Here is a 25,622-nt window from a genome sequence, read left to right as displayed (position 1 = left end):
ATTTCCGCAAACTGACAACTTGTTGGCACTAATGCTGGAATATGCATTAACTTTACCGAACGCAGCAGCGTTAGTCAGCAAAGTAATTCTGGGACAAATATCGCCTTCATCTGATTTTACAGCCTGTTTCAGGAAGGCCTTCATTTACGGGAACACAGAGCATTTCATGAAGTGCGTTTTTTTTTTGTTGCTGTTAAAGATTTATAGCTGCATTTGCTTGTTTCCCATTGTCTGCGTGGTTAGTTTATAATAACAAGTGGTAATGATTTAAATCTGGCTCTGTTAAATCAGTGTTTAGCGACAGCTCGAAAACCACTAAATTAGATCCTTTAATCAGATCCATGTGCGTTAACAGCAGGACGAGGCAGGAAAGAAGATGATTAGACCCTTTTGTAAACAAAATGTGAATTTTTTAGGATGCTCTATAAATCCCTTAATTAAATATTGAGGTGATTAATTGTAAAAAACAAGTTTCTTTTTTTAATTATGAAGAAAACAATGCAAATAATATGTGTTTAGGTGATTCCGTGTCCTTGTCTAGTTTTTCAGGCCACTTTTAATCACGTTGAGCAGATTTTCAATGATGGACGAGATGATCTGCAAAGCTTTGAGCTAAATGGGTTTCCTTTGGCGTGTGTGAGATCCACTGGTAAGTGTTAGTTTATGTCAGTGTCTCCTCACCTTCATCTCTGCTTCAGTTCTGCAGCATCTCTCTCTTTATCAGTAGGCTTCAGCCAAACCCAAGACATGCAGACGAGGAGTGGGAATTGTCCTGCTAACTGTCCTCATCCGGTTGGGATCTATGAGCGCTGCCTCAGTCAGATCTGCTCTCTGTAGATGCAGCTTTGCACCTAAGAGCAACAGAAAAAAAAGTACACGAAAGCATTGAATTTGAGGAACTCAGTTCAGAATGAAGGACTGTGGACTGAAAGAAATTATGTCTGCAAAACTGTTGCAAACAATTTAATTGGGTTGAATTTAAACAAACAAATTAAATTGAGTAATGTTCAACTTAATTCGTTTGTTTTAATTCAGCCCAAATAAATTGTGTACAACCCCCTTAACTTAAAATTTTTTTTTTTGTAAATACAAGGAATCATCTTTGAATCATTTTTTTCAGTGTGTGGATCAACATCCTCTGAAAGATTGCTCAAGCAAAGAGTCTGTGTCTGAGAAACACGTCTAACCTGGGCACTGATAATGATGATGATGATGATGATGATGATGTTGATGCAGCCTTGTTTTGCTGCAAAATAGACACAATTTTTTTTTGTGGCCACAGAGAATGTAGAGGAGAGAATCAGTTGACGTTGAGTGGATAACATGACACAGTTTTTAATATAATGTCTTACTGTACTTTTAAATATTGTGATTTGTCTCATATATGAGATGCCAGTGTACCATCATGTGGTGTACAATGTGCCTTCTTTTTCAAATAAATGACACCAAAAGGTCATGACACAATTGAATTGTATATCTATCTATCTATCTATCTATCTATCTATCTATCTATCTATCTATCTATCTATCTATCTATCTATCTATCTATCTATCTATCTATCTATCTATCTATCTATCTATCTATCTATCTATCTATCTATCTATCTATCTATCTTATCTATCTATCTATCTGTCTGTCTGTCTGTCTGTCTGTCTGTCTGTCTGTCTGTCTTTTCTTTCGAGTTTCGAGTGCATTTGCCAGTCAGACTAACTACCTGTCGAATGCTCCCATCTCGTGGTCAACTTAAACATAACGCCTGAAAGGTTTTTTCTTTTACTCCAGCTGTTGTTTAACATTTTTAAACGATGTTTTCTCGTTGTCTTGACTTTTTGACTAGGGTCTTCAAACTAAACAAGTTTGTTTTTGCTTTAGTTTAACACCTGAAATTATGAAAACCAAACCAGTATACATGTAAGAGAAGACTGCTTTAACACAGTTAAATAAGACAGAACGGACAAACTGCTATAACTGTATAATTTAATATATGTTATAAAGTGATGAATGACTCTCATAGATGTATAAATCTATGAATGACTCTTATGTTTGGTCGAATTGCGTCAGATTTATACTGGAAAAGAGCACGAGCGGCGTGGTGTTGATGTGGTAACCTCAGACGAACGCAATTCATCGCTAGCTTTTGTTAGCGAGCATCTTTCTTTTTTCGGGGGGTGGGTAATAAGGTTTTTAGTGCTTCACATGAATAATGTATAACACATCTCAAACGAACATACCGATTTAAGGGTCTTTTCGCCGTCAAAGCAGCATTTAATAAGGGTGTCTGTCAGACGATATGATGCAAGTCTGCTCTACCCGGTAACTTTTCCTCTCGTTGAGTTAACAATTTCCCTCCGCATCACACACACACACACACACACACACACGCGCACAGAGCACAGGAAGCAGAATTTCCACATTCCCGCCGGTGTTGTGTTGATCAGGAGTCAGGACACACCCATCGCACGCGCGCGCACACTCACACACACACACATACAGTACAGTAGAGACAGATGGAGGAGCTGCTGCTTCTCTGTGTTGTGGTCATCTGAATGAATGACAACTCTACCAACAGTTCACAACGATGAACCGTGGAGGTAAGCGTCAATTTTAACACTATTCTGTTGCATTTACACTCATGTTTCCCCGAGTGAATGTTTTGGAGGAAGAAATTATTTTTAAAAAACTCGGTAAAGTTCCATGCACACAATAAGGGTTGTTTTGATCAACAAATAAAGTTACTGTATTTATTAGAAACTTTCAAATAGGCCTTGCATTTAAAATGGGGCTTAGTTTTGCATTTGCTTCATTGTTATTTATCGTCGTTGCTCATGCAGACGCACTGTAAAGCTGCGCTCGAGTGAAATAAAAGATCCGCTATCTGAGAGGAAACTGCTGGACTGGGTGTAACTGCGCACATTGTTCAGCCATGAGATCATGGAGGATTGGTTTGAATATACCCATCATCAATTCACAGTTTGGAATAAAAACTTTAAGTAGCCTATGCATCTATTAGGTAACATGCCCTTTATCACTGTTTAAACCTTGCGATACAAATGCTGCTACCTTTAACCTCTCAGTCCTGATCTCCTTTGCACAATATATTGACAATTTAATCAGTCACAACGACTAAAATGATTTTAAAGAAAAGCAGTCGACATTCAGTCCACAGAATATCATTGTTATCTGGATGTTTTGATCTTTTCCTTTAACCATTCTGTTAACTATTGCAAGTGTGTCAACTGGCCATCGTTAATGTTAAGTCGTTGTAATAAACCTAACCCTTTGGCTAACTTTTACTTTTGTGACTTACAGTTGAAGTCAGAATTATTAGCCCCCCTGAATTATTACCCCCACCCCCATTTATTTTTCCTCAATTTCTGTTTAACGGAGAGAAGATTGTTTCAACACATTTCTAGTCATAATTGTTTTAATAACTCATTTCTAATAACTGATTTATTTGATCTTTGCCATGATGACAGTAAATAATATTTGACTACATATTTTTCAAGACACTTCTATACAGCTTAAAGTGACATTTATAGGCTTAACTAGGTAGGTTAGGGTAATTAGGCAAGTTATTGTATAATGATGGTTTGTTCTGTAGACAATAGGAAAAAATTAGCTTAAAGGGGCTAATAATTTTGACCTTAAAATGGTTCATAAAAAAATTTAAACTGCTTTTATTCCAGCTAAAATAAAACAATTAAGACTTTCTCCAGAAGAAAAAATATTATCAGACATACTGTGATAATTCCCTTGCTCTGTTAAACATCATTTGGGAAATATTTAAAAAAGAAAAATAAATCAAAGAGGGGCTAATAATTCTGACTTCAACTGTATTATGAATAAAAACATGGTTTGTCCTGTATATCATCCTTTCTTACATTTCTGTCGATGTAGTCTTCCGTCACACAATAAATAGTTCAGTCAAAGATAACTAATAATATAAAAGACACATTTTGAAAAGAAACAAAATCAAATCCATCCATTTAGCTGAAGTGGGGAATCTGGCATTCAACTTCAATGAGTGACGTCAAACATGAAGCTCCTTTACTGCTAGTTATAGCACAAGAAAAAAACACAAACAGCAGAAGCAGTACATTTTACTCTCATTTCGTGTATTTAATCTCATATATCCTCAATCAGCGCTTCAATAAAACAGCGTGTAAACAATAGTGTTAGATTTACCACAGAAAAAACATTCAATGGCCAAAACTCCAGTGATTAGCAAGAAAGGAAAAACTCTGGAGACTTTTACTTAACTTGTTATTGATGTCTAATCTATTGTACAGTATACAGCACTGGATAAAAATAAGTCAATACTTCAATGTTAGATGACATATATTCCGTCTGTTAGAACATGAAAGAAAACTCAACGGTTGGATTTGTTTAGTCACGTTTAGTAAAAAAAAAAACATACATTCATAGCTGAAAGGATCTTGTTGCTTCTGTGTGTATTCTCAGGTCAAGTTTTCCCTCATTGTGTGAATGAGCACATCACTAAAAAGTTTCTATTATGGTTCGGTTTCGACTTACAGGATTTAAAATATCATCAGCTCAGTATAAAACAATAGTAGTCAACGGAAAGTCCCCAGCATTATAGAAATAACAAAACATATAAGAGAAAGATGGGTGTTGAGTTTAAAATGTAGGTGATTTTTTTTAGGGCTTGATTGCTCAACATGAGCCAAGTTTTTTCCCTTTTCTTTCCTTTTTTTCTTTTAAATGGTGCTTAATAGCCATTAGAGCACATTACGAAGGACTTAATGTGGGTTTGGACATCTCATATTAAATCTAATCTCTAAATGGTGCTACTCTATTACATATATAATTATAAGATTTACTAGCTGAGTTTCTGTATTAGTTACATCAGTATTTATGATGCTGGTCATTTGTTCAGATGACAGCCTTATAATTTTGATGACAGAAAATCCTCAAACGGGTGTTGGGTAAACAGTGGCTGATGATATCTGCTGTAAAGTGAGCGCTTCAACTGTACTGAATGCAGTTTCTCAGCTCTCGTTCCTGATGTGGATCGTCTGTGTTGTCGGGGGGGTTTGCACATTCCTCTCCCATTGTTTACATCAGAAAAGTCTGATGCCAGGCCTGTACTTGTGGGGGGAATCAAAACATGTCCTCAACACAGCAGGGGAAAGATATCAGAGCAAAGTTCTTTTAAAGATAACAAAGAATATGCTTTTTTGTCAAGAAACTAATTGAAGAAACGTGTGAGCAAATAAGTCATATATAACTTAATGGGATTGTTCACCCAAGGAGTTAAATTCTGTCATAATTTACTCATCCTCCACTGGTTCCAAACCTGTTTGAGTTTCTTTCTTCTGTTCAACACAAAAGAAGATGTATTGAAAAACAGCCATTGACTTCCCCATTTTTTACCAACTATTTTATTATATATTATATTTTATTTTGTGTTCAACAGAAGAAAGAAATTTATAAAAGTCTAGGAACCACTTTAGTGTTAGTAAATGTGAGGATATTTTCATTTCGGGAGAACTGTACCTTTAAAAGTAATACATTTTTTAATTAAATAAAATGGGTGCATTGTTTCTGATGAATATTATACAGGCAGTGATCGCTATCTCAAACATTTTTTTGGGTTTATAGTAAAAGAAACCTCTTGTGAACTTCAGTAAAATCAAGAATATGTGATTTGATTCTAATATTTAATTGACAAAAATACAATACAAATATTTGCAATGTTTTCACTGACCAAATCAAATTAATTTGATAAATATCAACAATTTTTGGATGACTGCATCACACATGGTGTTGCATCAACTGTTCTTTACAATGTTTAAAAATAGTTTGTTAAGGTCTGTGTGAACCGGAAGCTTTTTATTTCACCATGATGATGCATTTCCAACTGAATTTAAATATTGATTAGGGGCATTGTTTTTTCTGCTCCTCCTTTAATCTTCTAAATGTAAAATGTAACAGCTGGCTAAGCATTTATTGGCCAGAGCCATCAAACTTACATGATCAGAGGAGGACTACATTCCAGAGGATAGATTTTGATTGAATTTACACAGATTAATTGTTCACATTAAGACTAGCATCATGCACTAGGAAAACAAACCTAGTAATTTTTTAGATTTTATACAGACTTTAAAGTTTTACAAGTGCAATTTAGCTGCTCAGCAGTCTGTGGTAATTGTTGTTTGATTCTCCTTTTCTTGATACATGTAGGTTATACAGATCTGGAGTTCTGGACTGAACACCAGACAAATACTTTCAGTGCATACCGATGAACTTGAATGATTTAATGATCTTAGACGGTCCATGAAAAACATTTTGATGGTAGTATGTCTATACAATCTCAAAAATCATGTCAATGGTATCTTACGTTCAACCATGCCATCTGCTCTGCTGCTTAACATCTCAGGACAGATGTTTGCTTTTTACATCCACCGCTCATGAATGTCTGCATGGTCACGTTGGTCTTTAAAACATTAAAAGACTTCAATTCTTTGTAATTTTTCCTTTTAGATATGTGATTTTAGATTTGTTTCACAATTCTTTTAAAACTTTTAGCACAGTATTTTGCTTGCAAGGACTGAGGTGCTGTTTTTATGCCCAAACCTGACTCCCTCATGCATTACAGTTTAATTAAGATATTCATTGATCTTGTACTTTTATTTTGCCTCTGTCCCAAACTTTTTTTGGGGTGTGACGCAGCTATCACATTGAAAATTAGTTTATTTACAAAATACCTTTAAGTTTGTTGTACTATTGTCATAAATCAGATTTAAAGAGAACAAAACACAGATTCTTGATTTGATTGCGATTTACAAAATGTTCCAATTTTTTTCGGGACCCTGGTTATATTACTTCTGATTGATGTACGTGAACAGAAAAGACCTTATTGTCTTACACTTCAGCCATCAATGGAAGTTTGTGTGTGAGCTATATTTGTTCAGTTCCCAACCAACCGTGAGCTGCATCGTTGCCAGATTAGATGTTTCTTTGTGAAGTGTGGACTCCTGATCCCAGACTCACCTCATCTCCATGCCAACTTCCACACTACTGACAACAGTGCAGTGTTGCTGTGCACACGGGATCTCTACCTCTGCTCAACCTGAACAAGCAGATCTCTGGAGGTCAAGCTAAAACATAACAGAAAGAGACAGAATATAATAGGTGTACACGCATTAGATCACTCTTAAGATGATGAATGTGTAAGTTATTTGTGATTTGTGGCTGTATACATACAAATATAATTGTGTAATGTGTGTATATATATATATAATTTTTTTTTTAGGTAATTGCAGTAATATATTTGTGCAAATACATTGGATTAGTCAGTACCAAAGCCAAAACTGGAACTAATCAAACAAAATAAATTAAGATCACAGTCCAAAATGAGTACACCCAAATTAATATGTTGGGGGAAAAATTATACAATTTTAATTAATGGGTGTCATGGTGGCACAGTGGGTATCATGATCGCCTTTCAGCAAGAAGGTCGCTGGTTTGAGTCTTAGCTGGGTCAGTTGGCATTTCTGTGTGGCGTTTGCGTTTTCTCCCTGTGTTTGTGTGGGTTTCCTCCGGGTGCTCTGGTTTCCCCCACAAGTCCAAAGACATGCGGTACAGGTAAATTGGGTAAGCTAAAATTTTCCGTAGTGTATGAGTGTGTATGGATGTTTCCCAGTGATGGGTTGCAGCTGGAAGGATATCCGTTGTATAAAACATATGACTTTTAACATATGCATTTTAGCTTTCTCTGCTATAACATTACAGCGCCTCTGGCCACGCCCCTTTGCTGCGCAGGGTGAAAGCGCATAACCTGAAGGGTTTATGGTTTCATTAGCCCGGATGTATTTTTTTGTAGTCCTCAAACTTTGTTCGCTGTAGGCTTTGCTAAGCTAACTCTGTAAAAGCCTATGTCTCCCTTTGCATTGAACTTTGAGCATATTACAGTCAGAGATGTTGTTTATGTTCACACAGCTACACACATCAACTAAAGTTTAAAATATGATATCGTAGTGGACCATCCCTTTAACTGGTTAAATAAGATTACTGAAGTTTTGCTTAATCCTTCTGCTTCTTTCTTGTAGGACTTGTCTTTTTATGTGGGTTTGGGTTTCTCCAAATGCTGCGTGTGACTGAAGGAAGCACTGGAGGATGCAAGTGTCCAGCGGCCAGCATTTTGTCTACGTTTCCACCCCTGATACCCAATGACACTTGCTGCTTAAACTACTCAGGATCCACATTCAGCCAAGTGCCCTGGGCAGCTTTCTCATCGCAGACAAATCTGCAAGTTTTAGACTTGTCTAACTGTAATATCAGTCAGATTGAAGGCGGTGATGCTGTGGGTTCATTGAGAGAGCTGTACCTCAGCCAGAACAGACTCACATCTCTCCCAAATGGCTTCCTCACTAAAGCGTATAGTTTGGAAGTGCTGGATTTGGGAGTGAATAATTTGAAGGATTTACCCAAGCGATTTCTCCAAAGCTCGCATAAACTACGAGAGCTGATCCTGGGCTGGAACCAGCTGAGCGCTCTTCCTCATTCATCACTAAAGCCTTCACTACAACACCTAGAGCTCATTGGAAACCCCTTGGCCTGCACGTGTTCGCTGTGGGAAGGTCTTCGAGGTCATCTTCATGACAACTCCAGCAGCTTTCAGGACCTTGTAGGTAATCTGACCTGTGCCTCTCCTCACATTCTAGCAGGGCGGACTCTTTGGTCTTTGACGACCAGTGATGTGTGCCACTTGGCCAACCTGACTGCTCTCTTCATCCTGCTTCCCCTGTTCCTCCTCTTCAGCTTGGTGCTCTGCTGGTGCTGTGGCAGGAAGAAGAAGAAAGAGACCTCATCCTTCAGTCCGACTCGCAAAAGACATAACAACTCCCACTGCAACGGACGGTGGCCACATGCCAAACTGCCCACCGGGGACTCTGCAGTGTCAGTGAACAGTGGAAAGGAGGTTATACTGAGGAACCAGCTGATGCTTCAGCCCTCGTCCAACTTGCTAGGCAGCACTCGGGATATTTATGAGGAGGTGGAGATCAAACTGGGCTCTGTGGACTCGCTTGCTCCTCCGCCATCCACTTGTTCCACTGAAGGAACTCCAGGAAAGCAGGACCTGGACGCTGTGAGTGTAAGCGAGGTGATGAAGGACTCTGCAGATCGGGAGAAGGTGTACCTGACCCAGTCCACTGAATACTACAGCCTGGTTCCCGGGATTGAAATTGAAGACTCAGATCATGGAGAATATGAGAGCGTGGACCTCTCGTGACACTGCAGAAAATGGTGGGTGAATATACACTCTTAAAATAAAGGTTCCATTGGGTGGTTTCACAGAAATGACTTGAGGGGTTTTCAAACTGGAGAAATGTTTTCATTCTTTCTAGAAATAATGGCAGATGTAGATATTTGATGCAATTGCACGGCAGGGACTGGGAATAAGTTTAGTTACAGGAATTCAGATTAGGGTCTAATCCAGTATGATAGGAACTAAGGAACTAATAGTGCAGAAAGTGTAAACAGATGGACCTTAATCCTGTAGGTCTACATTTCATCCCTATTATAATGAAAACCACATCACAATGATGTCCTCCATCCTCTAGTTGTTGATGTTACTAAGTGTCATAGTCAGCATATGTCACTTAAGAGTTGCAAGGCAACCAGGAATATGGCCTATGGGGAAAAAAAGTTCTCAGGGAACTGACTTAATGGCTGGTTCTGAAAAATGACCTGGGGCTGGTTGCACCAGCAGTGCGTAAGTTAAAATGTAGCCTAGTTGTGACTTAAAGGGACACTTATTTACAATTTACGCACTACTAAATATTTTTTCTTGCACCAACTTTTACGTTCCAACTAAAAATTTTACAGCCGCATCCCCCCATGTATAACGGTAGAAAAGAGACGACAGCAAGATTAATTTAAATTGAGGAGCTCGAGATGATAATGAAGAATATCCCTCTACTCACAGACTTAACTACCTTTCAAATATCGCATTCTTTTTTATTGGTTAATGAAAGAAGAGAGTTTAATTGTTTTATCCATCAGATAAAGTGAGAATTTCTTCATGGCTGAGTTATTCTCACTGCTCTTTTCTTTTTCAGGTGTAGGACATAAAAAAATTCTCGTTTATTGCTTTGATAACTTCACTTGTATTTGGCAAGCATTCACAGCTCGTGATGCAGATATATGCATCTGTTATTATTGACTGACTGTAATTTAATGTGCTATAAAAATGTGATTTATCATTTCATTTTCATAGGACAGTTATATATAGATGCATTAGTTGCAGAATTATGAAGCCGTTTTAAAAGATTAAATGCTTTTTATTGGATATTGCGTCATTCAATGCGACTACTCCGGACTTTACGGAGAGCTCGTGACCTACTAACTACGGTTTGTCTTAGGAATATGTGGTGCAACTTAAGTGAGAACAAATTTAGTTACAAACTAGCTTGTAGTTACTAAGCCCATAGTGTGGACTTTACGTTCCAGTTTAAGAAAGAACTTATGATCATCTGGTGCAACCTTACTCTGGTGAGTAAGAGTGTACTCACACTAGGCTATCCGTCAATGCCTGAGCATGTTTGACCCCCATTTCCCAATTCGTGAATGCTCTGTATCGCGCCCCGGCGTGTTCAGTTGGCCAGCCCTGTCCCAGTCGGAAGAGGTGGGCCAGAGTAGGTTTGGACATTGTAAGTGTGCACGAGTGCAAAACGAAGAGGTGACATCACATTTAAAGGACTGTTTCATATGAATTTATTACGCATTCTTACTTTTCAATGTACATGAACTATGGTTTATCAAAGATCAACCCCCCTCGCTGCACTTCAGCTGCCACCTTCAGCAAACCTCCTAATACATGCAGGACAATGACATTTATGAAAAATTATGAGTGTCAAAAAGTGGTGTCACTGCGTCCCAAACATCTCAAAATAACACAGCACACTCAGGCTCGGTTGAGAGGGGTCTGGATGCAGAATTGGTGGAGTTGCAAGGTGAGCTGTATCCAATGCTTTTAATGGGCACACCTAACCAGCTCCATTGAGTGCATTGTGCCTGACGTTGCATCTGTCAGTTTGCAAATCCAGGTCTGCATCCATATACTATTAGCTCGGTTGGTAAAAATGCAATGTGAGTGCAGGCCTCATAGGAACTCAGATATAGAGAGAACATTTTTTTTTCCTCTGGCTATTTTCCTGGTTGCATTCATGGCATTAATAGGAACTGTAAAGTAACAAAAGGTCCCCAACAATAACATCAAGCCCTGCATTCAACAGAATTAACTACTGCAGGATGGAGGATGCAGTAATCAGAGCTGTGTTTTCATCATGTGTCAAGATAACAGAGATGGAATGTAGATCTATAAATTATGCAACAGAGAGCAAAAATGAGTGGTCAAGAAAAAAGAAAAAATGCACAGAAAACACCACAGACAAAGGAAACATTTAAACACAGCAAACATTTGTTTTCCCAAATATGTATATATCCTGTAACACTAAAATACTGTGCCAGTGTTTTGTGAGCTTACATCACTGTATAGTTCCTATTTATCTGAATCATGGATTATATAATGTATTTTCGGAACGGGATCTACACTTATGTTAGTCTGTATTTCATTATCCCGAGGTCTCCATAATCCTAGACCAGGCCGTATCCTGAGCAGATGCTGTGGTGGTCGTGGAGGAGTGGAGAGCATGAGACTGATTCCTGAAATTTGATTATACCCTACTCTGAAGTAGGAGCTAATTTAGTTCCCCCAAAAGTTGTTTCTATAACTAACCAGTCTCAGTTCCGAGCACACCAAAATTGGCTTCCATCAATAGTTCAGTTAGTTACAAAAGCCCTTAAAAAATTGGTTCTTTTAAGAACTAGACACTCACATGTTCTGCTTGAAACCCCAGATGCTGGTAAAGAACCTTTATTTTTAAGAGTGTACCCAAAGATGCTAATAAGTACACTGGAGTTTTACGCCTATGTTGAACTGGACCACTGGCCATGATGTTTTCCATGATGCTGGTAATAGAGGAAGTCAATGCGCCAGTGTGAAGCCTTTACCTTTGCATACAACATAAATGAAATATTGTACTGATAAAGTGTCAAACAGAACTGTTTGCAGACTCAAACAGTCTGTTGCCAAGATAAGCTATCATATAGCTGTCGCCTGGATATTTTCATAATATTAAGATTTTTATATCCTCTCCATCTACTGATTTATAGACAGACCGGATGTTTTTACTATTGTAAGATTACTTTGTGTTTCACATTCATTTACAGTGTTTAGTGTCGATGTATGGTGTATTTGGTGTCAAATATCTCAAATAGCAATTTCTGAAGCGCTAGTAGAAAGAAAGAAAGGTCACACTTTATTTTGATGGTCCGTTTGTTGAATTTAGGTTACATTGCATCTGCATGCCAACTAATTCTCAATAGAATACAAGTAGACTGTTAGGTTGGGGTTAGGGTTAGTGTAAGTTGACATGTACTTGCAAAGTGTCTTAAAGTCAATTAACCCTCTTCTGCACGCATTATGATAAATCTATTAAAAATATATATTTTTTAAGGTACTTTATGATTTGTTGCCATATGGCAACAACGTCCAACAGTGGATCTAACTTAGAAATTTTAAATTTAAAACTTTCCTTAGAATTAATAATGTTGTTGTTGGAAATGATTTAATTGGTGTTGCAGTATTATAAGCTTTAACACAGAATTTATAAATGACACCTTCTACATACTTTCCAACAACTCATATTCCAACAGCTTTCATTCATTCCATTCTTTTTTGCTGAATATTAAAAACAAACCTAATATCGTATTATCATGTAAACAACATACAGTAAATATTAATATTTTCTCCAGTAAATATTAGAATAAATAAAAAACAACTCCTATATATCCAGATGCATCAGAATAATGCAGCTACTAGCTAACAATATTTATATATTATACTATATACTATACTACACCTGTTTTATCTGCCTCAGAGCTAACTTACCTGAACTGTCTCTATCAAATGTCCAGTCAGCATCATTCTTATGGTCACTAAAACCCATCTCATCCTCACTTTCATCTGCAGGAAGAGCCAGTTCTGTCCTTTTCTTCTTTCACTGACCATAGAACATGGTGGTGCTCGCTAATACACTGTTCCCTGTATTCATATTCAAAAGTAGTATTGCCATTAAAACTAGATTTTATCCATAATGCAAATGTCATTAACATATAAGTAATCAACATTATATTACTAGCATTCATGTTGTTATTGTTACAACTTTAAAGTTCACATCTAACCTTGCTAGCTAGCTAACCCATTGCAATATTGCACGTTCCACTATTGCACAGTGCTGCCATTTGGCAACACATAATTTGATCGATTTACAAAAAACTTGATTTTTTTTTTAAATTTGAGTTGTGAATACGTCATCATAACTTACTGGAGGTGGTTTCAGATTTTTTTGTGTATCTGAAATAATTTGATCCTTTGTTTTTATTGCCGTTTACATTTGCATTCAGCAACTACTTACAATAAAAGCCAGTCTGTCAGAAATCGCGCTACAAAAAATAACACAGCAAGTAATGTGACTTAACCAAAGCACACCATTGGCTACACTTAGGTCTTTTCTTTCCAATAAAAAATAATAATAATGTTGGTCTTTAAGAAACAGTGGCAGGGAAATGAACATAAATACCATGTTGCCATATGGCTACACCATGCAGTAGAGGGTTAAATGTCTGTTGAAGGAGTAGTATCAACAGATATTAAGCAGACAGTCTACTGATACTCAAATGGACCATCAAAATAAAGTGTTACCGAAAGAAAAATCGACAGAGAACCACAGTCCAGCCATTATAAGTAATCAAATTTGCAGTTGTAACTACAGTTTAAAGCAGTGATTTGCAAGAGTTTGATGTACTGACATTGTTCTACACCGTTATTAGAACCAAATGCTGTTGAGAACAGTGACTGTTTTGTCAATAGGATCTAGCCTGTATCGGCAGTTGGCCACAGCTGATGTAATCATTATTTTGGCTTTGTTAATAATTAATTTAGTTTAAAAACTTGTATAATCAAATCAACAGAACAGCTGTAGTCAAATGAACTGGCTCTCAGATAAGATTAGGCTGACTTAGCAAGTCAAATTTAAGATAAGCAGATTTCAGTAGAAAAACTAAATAAAGGAAGAGAGGTCATGTACATACACCACAGAGAACAAATAACATTCAGAGTTTACTGATAAAAATGACTACTGTCTTCAGTGATATAAGGCTGAAATTACATAAAAAAAATAAAACATAAATATTACTGAGCATAATTAGAAATGTAGCCTTCATGGTTAACTGAAGCTGAAGTAACTGATGTAATAAATAGTAATAATGAAATAAATAAAATAGAAATATTAAGGGAAAATGATCAAATTGCATAACACTTACACTAAATTTTATTTAAAATATATAATATATTATGTTAAAATAAAATGACAAATATAAAAGTGATTTATTAGAAAAACAATGATGAAGCTGACAATGATAAAACAGAGATATTGACATGTAATTTGAACAAAACACAGTTTTTATAATCACTGGATACACTGGATATGAATTTTTGTATGAATTTAATGAGAGCTTGATTGCAGCAATAAATGCATTTCATTCTTGGCTTTAAATAAAAGCTTTTTCACATAATGTTTGTTTTATTGCATATTTATTTTAAGACTGATTCAAGCTTTTCCTGACTTAATTAATTGGAGTGTAGACTTACTAACTGAAGAAGAAAACATTTCAAATTTGTTAATTATACTCAGTCCTCCTCGGGGAGCAGTTTTGAAGTGAATCTAGCCGATCCAGAGTCTCACACTGACCTTCACAACACACCATTTATCTGCTTCTGTATCCCCATAATGAGCCACTCCATTCATTAGTGGCTGAAATCACTCAGCAGTAATAAAAAGCTAGCTCTGATTTCCTCCTGTGTGGGAGTTTGTAATTATAGCATTGGGTTACTGAGGCCCAGCAAAACCTTCAGTGCTATAATAGCCTAGGCATCTATACCTGCCCTGCTGGTGTGTTGTGTCGGGTGATGCTAACTGCTAGGTTTTAATTTTATTTTTTGGGGGAATTTTCTGAGCAAAAATACAAAATAAAATAATTATGTTCTATTGAGAGACAACCCTTACCCTTTTGGTCAGTATTATTTCTTCAGGCTTGTGGATTGTTTTTCAGAATTTCAATTCTGTATCCTAAAATCTTTTATAAAATGCATATTTTTTTCCCTCATTCAAAATACAAAACACAAGTATAGATTTTGATTTTCCATCGCATTTACACAAAAAGCATGTCAAAATCAAGAAAAGTGGCTACTTTAATGTTTCAAGTAACTTTTGTGGTTATAAAATATGAAAATATGGCTAAAATAATAATAATAATAATCCCTTACATTTATGTAGCACTTTTCTGAACACTCAAAGCGCTTTACACATTTTTGGGGGGGAATCTATCCTTATTGATCTTAACTGATACAGCATATTTATCCAAAAAAAATTAGTTTATGATCTAAACTTTTACTCGTAAAAAATAATAATTTGTAAAATAATAATTTATCATGTTATATTTTATATATTTTAAATGATTCAAAACTGACAAATTGTTACACTTCAGTGCCTTGTGGCAAAGTATACAGATTTATAAATGACAATAAATAAGAGTTTCTGGGCTATACTGTAATATTTAAACTGAGAGTATTTTACTAAATGATTCTTGCTTTAAATATCCCTGACAAGGTGTCTTGGTATGTAAACTATTGTTATACTGAATGACATCCTAGGTGTTTTCTGTGAATCATGGGTTAAAATTGCATGAGGGTCATTTTTTGGGCTCAGAAAAGATTTAATTAAACAGGATACTTACTAATGTGTGGGGAATAATTAATCATTAGTCATTTTGACTCTTAAAATCCCTTTTATCTTCAAACAGTAAGCTGCAGTACTTAACAAAAAAACGTTTTCTAAAACAGCCTCAAATTTAGATGACCCTTTAAGAAAGGTGAGTTTTGAATCACATGAATAATAATGCAGAATAATCTCAAAATAAGAATAAAAATAGCTCGGCAACATACCTCTTACTCACCTTATTGAATTTAGCTGAAAATGGGATCTATACAAGTTTTGCGGAAAAAATGTGATTAAGCTTATGTTATGCTTCTATAACGGAGGAAAGAAATAATTTCGCAAATGCTGCATGTTGTTCTCCTAAACTTTAGTAACCCTATATAGTGTTGTTTCCATTAGTATATACCGCCCCCTAGTGCTAGTGTTCTAGTCCTCACATTCAGCACATTAGCTAATCAAAATACTGTATAAACAATCTCTCTAAAACGCATTTAGTAGCTGCATTTAATGTCAGCAGCATAAAGCGTTTATTGACGGCTTTTATTAAACTGAGATTGTAATTTAAACTGTGAGGATTACATCTACAGGAAGAAACTGGCTGAAAAGCTTAGAAAGTTGTTAAAAACTAATGAATATGTTTCTGAGGACCATCAGGCTTATAGCCTATATTTTTCCTTCTCGTTTTTAAGCCTTAAGAACATTTTGAACTTCTTTATTATCAGTAGGGAAACGTCTCAACATGTTATACCCTTAAATCCAATTACATTAGTTCTGTAGTTTTTAAACTAAACTACTGAAATAGGATATATGCTAAGCTAACAGTTAGCAAATGATCCCTCTAGTCCTGTTGGTTTTCAAATTCCTGCTTTTATTGGTGTTTGTCGCTGAGCAGTTCACACGAGAATGCTTTTACAACACTGACATGAAAGAGAATTTATAACTCAGTTGTATTTAGCAGTTATGTAAATATCACATCATACTTACTAACGCCTGCTGTATCAACACATTTCTTTAACATGTTAAAACATAGTTAAATAAAATCAGAGAACAGTTTATTATTAAATAACTATTTATGAACTTTAAAAACAGAAGCAATGTAATCTTCATCGTTCAAATTTAAAAGACATTTGAATTGTGGTTATACCATGGTAGTAGAACAGTGTTTTTCAAAATAACCAGGGGCACTATACTTGTTTTAAAAATTCTGAAGGTTACAGCAGTCAAAAATATTCAGGCCCTTGTTTGTTGCCCACATCTGCAGCCAGACATCACTAGTTTCTCACGAGTAGTTTCTCATTAGTCACTCACAGACATCACTAGTCTCACACTTTGCTCTGCTGTGATCTTGATCAGCTTTTGAAAAGTCTTTTCCACAGTTCATTGTATGTTTCTTAGCCATGTCTTTGTCTGATTTTCAATCAGTTTCAATCAGTTTTACTTCAGGGCTCTGGACTAGCCATTTCATTATTTAAACTTTTCAGCTTCAGTGAACTGCTATCCCCATTTTACTGTGTTATGGGGCTCAGTGTCCTAAATGGATATTGCTGGTTGCCTGGGCAATGAATAATCCAATTTTGATAAACATATGCAGTCCTGTAGCTGTACAAGAGACTCCTGCTGCATAAAACATCATCCAACCATGATACTTCCTGCTCCACCTTTTACAGACTTCATTACACATCTTTCCCCAGCTTAATATTTCCCATTGGAACCAAATCAAAATCAAAACGCTACACCAGTTAACACAACATGCTCAGCAAAGGTTAGTTGTTTGTTCAAGATTTTGTCACTGCAGAGGTTTCAGTCTGAAATCTCTTAAATGTTGAGTCACTACTGGACTGACATGTGAAGTGCTAAACTGACAAGCAATTCCATCTGCCGTGTTGAACAGATAGCCGACTAAGGTTGACTGATTTATTCTGTCCTCCTATGCATTTATCTTTCATGCATTAGCATTATGTTAGCTTAAGGTCATCCCATTGATCTTTAACATTTTGATCTCCACTTTATATAACACACTTCAAACCCTTCACTCACTCTATCCCTTTCCGAAATAATAAAAAAATCCCAATCAAAAGATAATTTGGCGAATACATAATCAATTTATAGCTACCTTGTCATAAATTGGACTTTTACTGCATGTTTTCCAGAGTAATCATTCATAATGTTGAGACCTGTGTGAAACTGACACTGACCATGAATATTTCTACTGAGTTCCCAAACCATAAATCACAAGAAGGATTGACTGGTCCACATTACAGACAGAGATATAAAGGCTAATCAACAGGTGTGTTTTCCCTCTAAAAGGAGTCAGGCTTGGAAATCTAAGGTAAGAACAAATGTTCAAGTGTAAATGCGTGATGGAATCGTGAAAACTTATTTAGGGTTTTCCTAGGATTCCACCATGACGGTCTCCTACACGCTCAAGGTTGCCAACGCTAAGTTTGGAGGTTTCTCGAAGCTGCTCTTCAGATGGAAAGGAAGCATTTACAAGCTTCTCTACAGAGAATTTCTGGTTTTCTGCTTACTTTACACCTTCATCAGTATTCTGTACAGGTACTGTGATATTTCCGAACGCTCTAATTATCCCCTTTTGTCTTTTTGACAGTTACACATTCCTTTGGCAGGTATTCGTGGTTATCAAATGAAATGTGATCAATAATATTTCTGCAAAGTCAAAATTTCAAATTTAGCGGAAATACAAACCAATAGAGAGTAAAAGTTTAAGGCCTGTAACTATAAAGATCTGCCAGTTTATATGCTTGTGCTCTTTTAAGCAGGATGGGTTTTCATCATCTGTTGATGTTTTTAGCACTTGTAACCTGGAAAATGTATTCTAAATGTGATTTAATATGGAAGGCAATCGGTGACAACCCAGCAGACGCGCAAGGTCATAAGACGTTAATATTAGGTTAGATTTAGGTCACCGGCATCTAAGGACAATGTTATTTTGATGTCCAATAATGACATGATGTTGATATTTGGTTGATTTTAGGTTGTGTTGGAAAGTGACCAAAATCCAACGTCGAGCCAACATCTTAAACTAACGTCAGATTGACATCACATACTGACACTTATTTGTCAGGTATGGCGATCAGAATCCAACGTCTGATAGACGTCATAGTGGTAACGTCCACACAACGTCAAGCTGTTACATCATTAGACGTTTTGTTGTTTTTAGGTTGCGTTGAAAAGTAACCAAAATGCAACATCTGTCTAACGTTGGACATTGATGTTGGTCTAACTTTGGGCTCTGACGTCATTCCGATTTTCATTTCCAATCAAACTGCAATGTGCCTCGACGTTGGGGTACAACGTCAATCTGATGTCAGGTTGACGACCTATGCCTGCTGGGAAGTCTTTAAACAAAACATGAAATTTTATTGTGTCAGGATTCACAGTTTGACCATCTCAATGCATCAGCAAGCACAAAATCCTATGAATTTGCTTCATCTGACACAAATGTGGGGTGATGATACCACATTTAGAAAAAATGTTTCAAAAAAATTTGTGTTTTTCAGCTTCGACACAGTTATCCAAGTGTAAATAGATCTGTTGTCCTTCAACAATGATTCAACTCTTTTTGCCTCTCACAGGTGTGTGCTCAATAACAATCAACAGGAGATATTCGGGAGACTAGCACGCCATTGTAACAAGTTTGCCAAACTCATCCCTATGTCATTTGTTCTTGGTAAGAGTCTTATCAATGCAACTTGACATTACCAACTCCTCAGGTTTCTTGTACTAAGCAAAACTGGTCTTGTTAGGGTTCTACGTCACTCAGGCATTTCAGCGCTGGTGGGGTCAGTACACCAGCTTTCCTCTGCCTGATAACCTGATGATGGTTGTCTCTGGAAACGTCCATGGTACAGATGAAAGAGGTCGTCTGTTGAGGAGAACTCTGATGAGATACGCTAACCTGTCATCTGTCCTCATACTGCGTTCCATCAGCACACGAGTGCGCAAGAGGTTCACAACTCTGGAGGACATTGTGGAGGCAGGTAAGATCGAAACTTTCCAAAAAACATCTAAAATGCTTTGGGAGACATTTAGATACTGGAGCACTGGATTTCTTTACTCCTTCAAGGACATAATGCCAAGTTTGTTTACAACTAAATGAGCAGCCAAACTAAATGAAGGATTCTGTTAGTGCTGGACAACTTGTTAGACAACTCAGTTTTCATTTTCACTAAAAGAACCAGCCTATAAGAGTCATTCATCTGTCAATTGGATGTTCTCTGGTAATGCAGGGTATGCTTTTGATTCACTAATTAATTATTACAGTTAAAAATATACAGTTCTTTATTGGCATCATTCAGTGTTTCCCGTTATTTTTGGGGGGCAATCCCCACACCTCTTGAAGATCAAGTTCTTTATTTGTATTTTCAATATGACGGCAGATCTCAACAGAAATCATTTTAGGTTCCTTTCCTTCAGAACATATTTATCTTATTTACATGATGGCATGTAATTTCTGTCTCTACATGGTTACATCTTCTCTCTGAATATAGCGGCAGTGGTGACAGAGCATGTTTCGAAGAATATGTTGCATTGACCAGATCAAAATCAGAAAAAAATGTTTGCTGCACAAAGCAAAAGTAAATATACCCTCTATTTATGCATGGTGCTGAGATTCACATCCAGTATGTGGCCTGTGTCATGTGGCATTATTCGAAAAGCACATTCAGCCAAAGTCTGTTTGAACTATGGGCTATATCCCAGCAAGCTTTTTTTTTGTTTTAAAAGATGTCTAATAGATGTCTAAACCTAGTCGTCTTGGCTAAAACAAAGCTAAATTTGGGCTGTCAGCAAAAATCTAATAGACGTCTAAGAATAGGCCAAAACTAGACTAATCATCAAATAAACTGAAATTAATGACTACACATATAAAATCTGTCTAATCTGTCTATTCGACAACTAGTCTAGTTTTGGGCTACTCTTAGATGTCTATTAGATTTTCAATGACAGCTCAATGAAGTTTAGCCTTGTTTTAGCCAAGCTCTCTACATTTAGATGTCTATTAGACCTCTATCAAAAACAATTGTTTTCTGGGATGCATCAGATCAATTGTGAAATTCTAACAGATGCTACATCTGCACATCTGTCGTCAAACGTGTACTCTCTCTCTCTCTCTCACACACACACACACACACATGGACGCACTGAGTGGCATAATTCCCATAAAAGTGTTCAAATAAGTGTCTAAGGACACAAAGGATTAATATTTATTTTCTAACATTGGTTTCAATTAAACACTAAACAAAACTAAACACTAGACTAAACATGACTGATGTTTTATTATGTTAGGCTACTTGATATATCACACATTCAATGACCCATAGTGAGAATACAAAATTAAAAGAAGCAGTTTTACTTACATAGAAACTTGGAGAATGATTGCAAAGGTAAAACTCAAAAAGTTGAGGTAACCAATTGCAACAAACCATTTGATCAAAACCTAATCCTGAGTTCTGTGAATCCGTGAATCCATTTGAGTAAACAAAGCAATTTGAGCACAGTAAAACCCAATAAATGAAGAGAACTCAAAACAACCGAGTACTGTAAAACCCAATAAGTTAGGTCAACTCAAACCGATTGAGGAAACCAATTGCAACAAACTATTTGAGTTAAAAAACTAATCTATATGAGTACTATGAACTTCCTCCATTTAAGCTGACGCAATGAAGTATTTATTTAACTCATTACCTTCAACACTGAACTCAAAACTCTTTTCAAATTAGTAGAATTAACTTTCAGTAAATTTTGAGTTAACGACACTCATTTAATTTGATAAAGTTGACAGGTGGGTTTTACAGTGTACAAACTAGAATCCATATAAATATAATCTGTCTTTATTTGTCATAAATATTGCTGCAAATTTTGAGAAAAGGCACTGTAGCAAGAAATTTGAAATATTTCCTGCGATTTTCATTTCATTTTAAAGAAAGAGAATGTCAATCAGCATGTGAACATCTTAAATAGTGAATTTGTCAAATGATAATAGCTGAAGAATTAATGTGGAATGCATTTATCTTGACGCGTATTGTTTTGCAGGATTCATGACCACAGATGAGCTCAGGAAACTAAACCATCTGTACTCTGATTTCAACAAATACTGGATGCCGCTCGCATGGTTTGCCAACCTGGCGTCTCAGGCCAGAAAAGAAGGGCGCGTGAAAGATGACATAGCCTTGCGTCTGCTAATGGATGTAAGTGTGTAAACATGTCAAGATGATACATCTCTGTTATAAAAGCACACTAAATTCATTTCTTTCTTCCTCTTTGTCAGGAGTTAAATAACTATAGATCAAAATGCAGCATGCTCTTCCACTATGACTGGATCAGCATTCCCTTGGTGTACACACAGGTAAAGCTCATCTGATTATCTCTCTCATGAGTGTAATAATTCACTGTATGCCTCTCCAATTCTCTGTGATGCAGGTGGTGACAGTGGCCGTGTACTCCTTCTTTACATTTTGCCTTATTGGGAGGCAGTTTGTGAAGCCTGCGTCTTCTGAGGAACACCTAGACCTGTACATCCCCATTTTCACTTTACTGGAGTTCTTCTTTTACGCGGGCTGGTTAAAGGTATGATGGTAGCATTGAAGTGCAAATTTTGGACTGCTGATTTTGGAAACTGAGTGTGCATTGATTCTTAAAGGTGGGGGAACTTATCATCAACCCGTTTGGAGAAGATGACGATGATTTTGAAACCAACCAACTCATAGATCGAAACATTCAGGTTTGTAGATAGAAAAATAACATCTTCATTTTAAAGAAAGCATGTTTCATAGCATTGCATTCACATTTATGCAGGTTTCTATGCTAGCTGTAGATGACATGCACCAAAATCTCCCCCCTCTCGAGAAGGACAAATACTGGGTGGATAAAGGTCCTTCATATCCTTCAGCTTCTATGAAACCTGTTTTTATGGGTTCTACACATGACATGAGGTGAGATCCTCAACTTTAACAATTATTTATTATTTCTAAATACACTCTTCACCTTGCTTTTACCAGGTTGGAGCACCAAATGTCTTCAGAACCGCTTTATTTAGTGTGTGATGATGATCGTGTTCTATTAGAACATAATATTTAACTGCAAAGAAAACCATGTGTATAAAAACTGCCGCAATACTGTATTAAACAAGAAATATCTTGGACAATAAATGTGTTTATTGTATAATGCACTTATATTGCCATATTTAAGTTGTTGTGTGAAAAATTGAGGGAATATATGTAAATATAATTTATACTCCTTATTTATAATAAAGCAGATAGTATTCTAGAAATATTTGGAACATGTAAATCCATAATTTTTAAAGTTGAAAGCAGTTTTTGATCAATTTAAAATGGCGTAGGTGATGTTTAAAGCCAGTGAAAAGTTACTCTGAAAAACATAAGTTCAGTCATTTAGCAGATGATTATGTCCAAAGTGACACAATTGAGGAGGTATTCAGTGAGTCAACAACAGCTTAAATAATACGAACATTGTAATTGTATGATTCAAACATTGAAATCATATCAACATTTTTGAGTGTAATTTGAGAAAATAACTAAATGTTAAGATCTTGAAAATGACAACATCAAAAAGTGTGTGCTAGTCTTATTGTGGGGTGAAATGATGGAATAGTCTGGAACAGATATGAAAAGTGTCCAGACAGTAAACAGTTGTATAAAAGGATATTATTAAAGGAATGTGTGGATGAAGAGATACGACTGTCAAACTGGGACATTCAGTTAGTTGCTATTTGCAGTGTGATTTAATAATTGGATTTGTGTTCATTTAAATAAAGGTACAAATGGTATATATGCAGGGGGGATTAAATAATATATAAAAGTGATTATCAAAATGATGTGGAATTGGGCTAAACAGGGTGGGCAAATTTTTGGCCTGGTTAAAATCTTCTTGATTTTGATGGTTATGGTGGAGTTTTAGTTTTTGTGTATTTTTTGTCAAATTAAATCAAACAGCTGCTGCGGATTTAATGGGATATTTCACTCAAAAATGAAAACTACCAACATTTACTCATGTTTGATGTTTCAAACCAGTTAAAAAATTGTTTGAAGAATGTTGCACTACCATAGTATTTGTACTTTCGACTATAAATGTCAATAGTTACATTTCCAATGTTTATCCTTGTTCAACAGTAATATGTTGTGGTATAACTGTGGTTCTGTCTTTATTAGGATACTTGAGGATGATCTTGAGGAATGTGTGTCAACCCCAAAGACACAGATGCTTGCCATTAACGTGTGGCCGACTACACACAAAGCTAAAAAGTCGAAAAGGAGTTTGCAACAATTATGTATTTGCTGCAGAGCTAAAGGTGAGGATGAGTGCTCTAGACTTGAACCTTCCAAGAGCAGCGTCCATTCAACACAACAAAACAAGACTGCTCAACACAGCTGCCAAGAAAAACTCTTGGGGTCACTGGAAACTACAGGACCAGCAAACTGAGACCTAAAAGGCAAATGTGTAAATGTCCTGTCAGATTTTACTTGCATTTGTAAGGATACTCATCATTTCAAACTACTGTTTAAATTAGAGGTGCCCAATCCTGTTCCTGGAGATATACCTTCCTGCAGAGTTCAGCTCCAACCCCGATTAAACAGCTAAGATCTAAAGGTGCGGTCACACTTGACTTTTCTTCCCATAGACTTCCATTCATACGCACGCGAATGCGTCAGACCGGAAACGCGGAGTCATGCGTCGAGTTTCGCAGGTTGCTGCTGTGCAAAGTTCAAGCTTGGTGAACTCTGACCTGCGAAATCGCATCACTTGACTGCATGAGACCACTTGAGGATCAAAACATGACCTCTCTGGACAGAAATTTAAAACATGGAGCTATCGCTCGCTTTTTTAATGTCTAATCATCATGTTAATCCCGTCCCTTTTCGCAGCGCCGCACGACAGAATTTCGCACACACAAAGCCCGGTGTGACCGTAGCTTAATGGATCACAGGGTAGTAATTAAATACAGGTGTGTTTGATCAAGGATGCAGATAGGAAAAAAGATCTCCAGGTACAGGATTGAGCACCTGTTTTAAATGTTTAGTGTCAGTAAATACATTTTAAATGAAAGATTCCTGTTTTCAAAGAAACTTTCTTCTAAATAATTAACAATGGAAAATGTTACATATAAAATATCAAACAAAACATCATTGATAAAAAATAAAAATTTGTAAATTTACTTCACAATGGAGCAAAGGCTTCTGAGGATACTTTTGCTGTCACTAGAATGAATAAAAACAAGTTATCTTAAATAAATGCAGCCTCGCAGTTGCTCCCCCCACCGCTTTGATTAAAATGTACTTGCTTGACTTTACCCAGTTATTTAACTGACAATGAACAGCACTTAACTCAATAATTATTAGAGTTCATTGACATTTATACAGACTTTCAATGTTAAAAAAAAAAAAAAAAAACATCCGTTAAATACTTAATTGACTCAATTACAAACGGAGTGAAAGACCTAAAAAAAACTTTTCCATTGGAATTTTCTCCAAGCCCTCAGATAGAACTATAAACTGTACAATTTTCAGAAAATGTACACAAGAACTCTACTACTTCTACATACAAAATGAAAGAGCACTTTGAGCACTTGTGGGTTTTTTCTAGGAGGTTATAACCAGTTAATGCAGTACTAAAACAGCTGCCTAACTTTCTCAATCCTCCTTTTAGAATTGAATGTAGTTCATTGAGCTGTTATACTTAAAGCATAAAGACAGGGCATCATCTTAGCCAAAACATAA

The 25,622-nt window shown here is 36.4% G+C and overlaps 3 protein-coding genes and 1 non-coding gene across 6 annotated transcripts in view; 3 read left to right on the top strand and 1 right to left on the bottom strand.

Moving 5' to 3' along the window:
- The window catches only part of LOC130243936 (zinc finger protein GLIS1), a 42,826-nt gene extending 41,905 nt beyond the window's left edge, over positions 1 to 921 (top strand). Inside the window, exons 8-9 of one of the 2 annotated variants that reach the window (XM_056476260.1) lie at positions 542 to 649; positions 728 to 921. In XM_056476260.1, the coding sequence (XP_056332235.1) occupies positions 542 to 649; positions 728 to 837 (218 nt within the window). In that variant the 3' untranslated portion in view covers positions 838 to 921. Of the gene's footprint in view, positions 1 to 541; positions 650 to 724 lie in introns of both variants that reach the window. The other variant, XM_056476253.1, reaches the window with a different exon arrangement.
- Positions 922 to 2,503: 1,582 nt separating this feature from the next.
- Positions 2,504 to 12,585, top strand: si:ch211-106k21.5 (toll-like receptor 3). Its single transcript, XM_056476244.1, has 2 exons — positions 2,504 to 2,592; positions 8,074 to 12,585. Exons 1-2 carry the CDS (start codon positions 2,580 to 2,582, stop codon positions 9,255 to 9,257), a joined length of 1,197 nt encoding a protein of 398 aa, XP_056332219.1. The 5' UTR covers positions 2,504 to 2,579; the 3' UTR covers positions 9,258 to 12,585.
- Positions 12,586 to 18,130: 5,545 nt separating this feature from the next.
- best4 (bestrophin 4) lies at positions 18,131 to 25,599 on the top strand. 2 transcript variants are annotated; one of them, XM_056476211.1, is made up of 10 exons: positions 18,131 to 18,196; positions 18,263 to 18,423; positions 19,464 to 19,558; positions 19,635 to 19,868; positions 21,922 to 22,076; positions 22,157 to 22,234; positions 22,309 to 22,455; positions 22,529 to 22,609; positions 22,684 to 22,820; positions 24,057 to 25,599. In XM_056476211.1, exons 2-10 carry the CDS (start codon positions 18,272 to 18,274, stop codon positions 24,325 to 24,327), a joined length of 1,350 nt encoding a protein of 449 aa, XP_056332186.1. In that variant the 5' UTR covers positions 18,131 to 18,196; positions 18,263 to 18,271; the 3' UTR covers positions 24,328 to 25,599. The 2 variants fall into 2 exon arrangements, with proteins under 2 accessions (XP_056332186.1, XP_056332195.1); XM_056476220.1 differs by lacking the exon at positions 18,131 to 18,196 and having other exon boundaries at positions 18,220 to 18,423.
- LOC130215132 (small nucleolar RNA SNORA47) lies at positions 25,413 to 25,546 on the bottom strand. Its single transcript, XR_008835667.1, has one exon. It is a non-coding gene; the product is annotated as a small nucleolar RNA SNORA47 (small nucleolar RNA).
- Positions 25,600 to 25,622: the final 23 nt, after the last annotated feature.

This window comes from Danio aesculapii, chromosome 2, assembly GCF_903798145.1.
Source record: "Danio aesculapii chromosome 2, fDanAes4.1, whole genome shotgun sequence".
Classification (NCBI taxonomy): domain Eukaryota; kingdom Metazoa; phylum Chordata; class Actinopteri; order Cypriniformes; family Danionidae; genus Danio; species Danio aesculapii.
Note: the sequence above shows the minus strand (reverse complement) of the source record. Positions and strands in the feature narration are given on the sequence as shown.

Bases quoted from the DNA above. Each gene is read 5' to 3' on its own strand.
- best4 (XM_056476211.1), top strand. From the start codon at position 18,272: ATGACGGTCTCCTACACGCTCAAGGTTGCCAACGCTAAGTTTGGAGGT. The intron at 19,559-19,634 runs GTAAGAGTCTTA...TGGTCTTGTTAG, and splicing joins CCCTATGTCATTTGTTCTTG to GGTTCTACGTCACTCAGGCA. The intron at 22,235-22,308 runs GTAAAGCTCATC...TCTGTGATGCAG, and splicing joins TTCCCTTGGTGTACACACAG to GTGGTGACAGTGGCCGTGTA.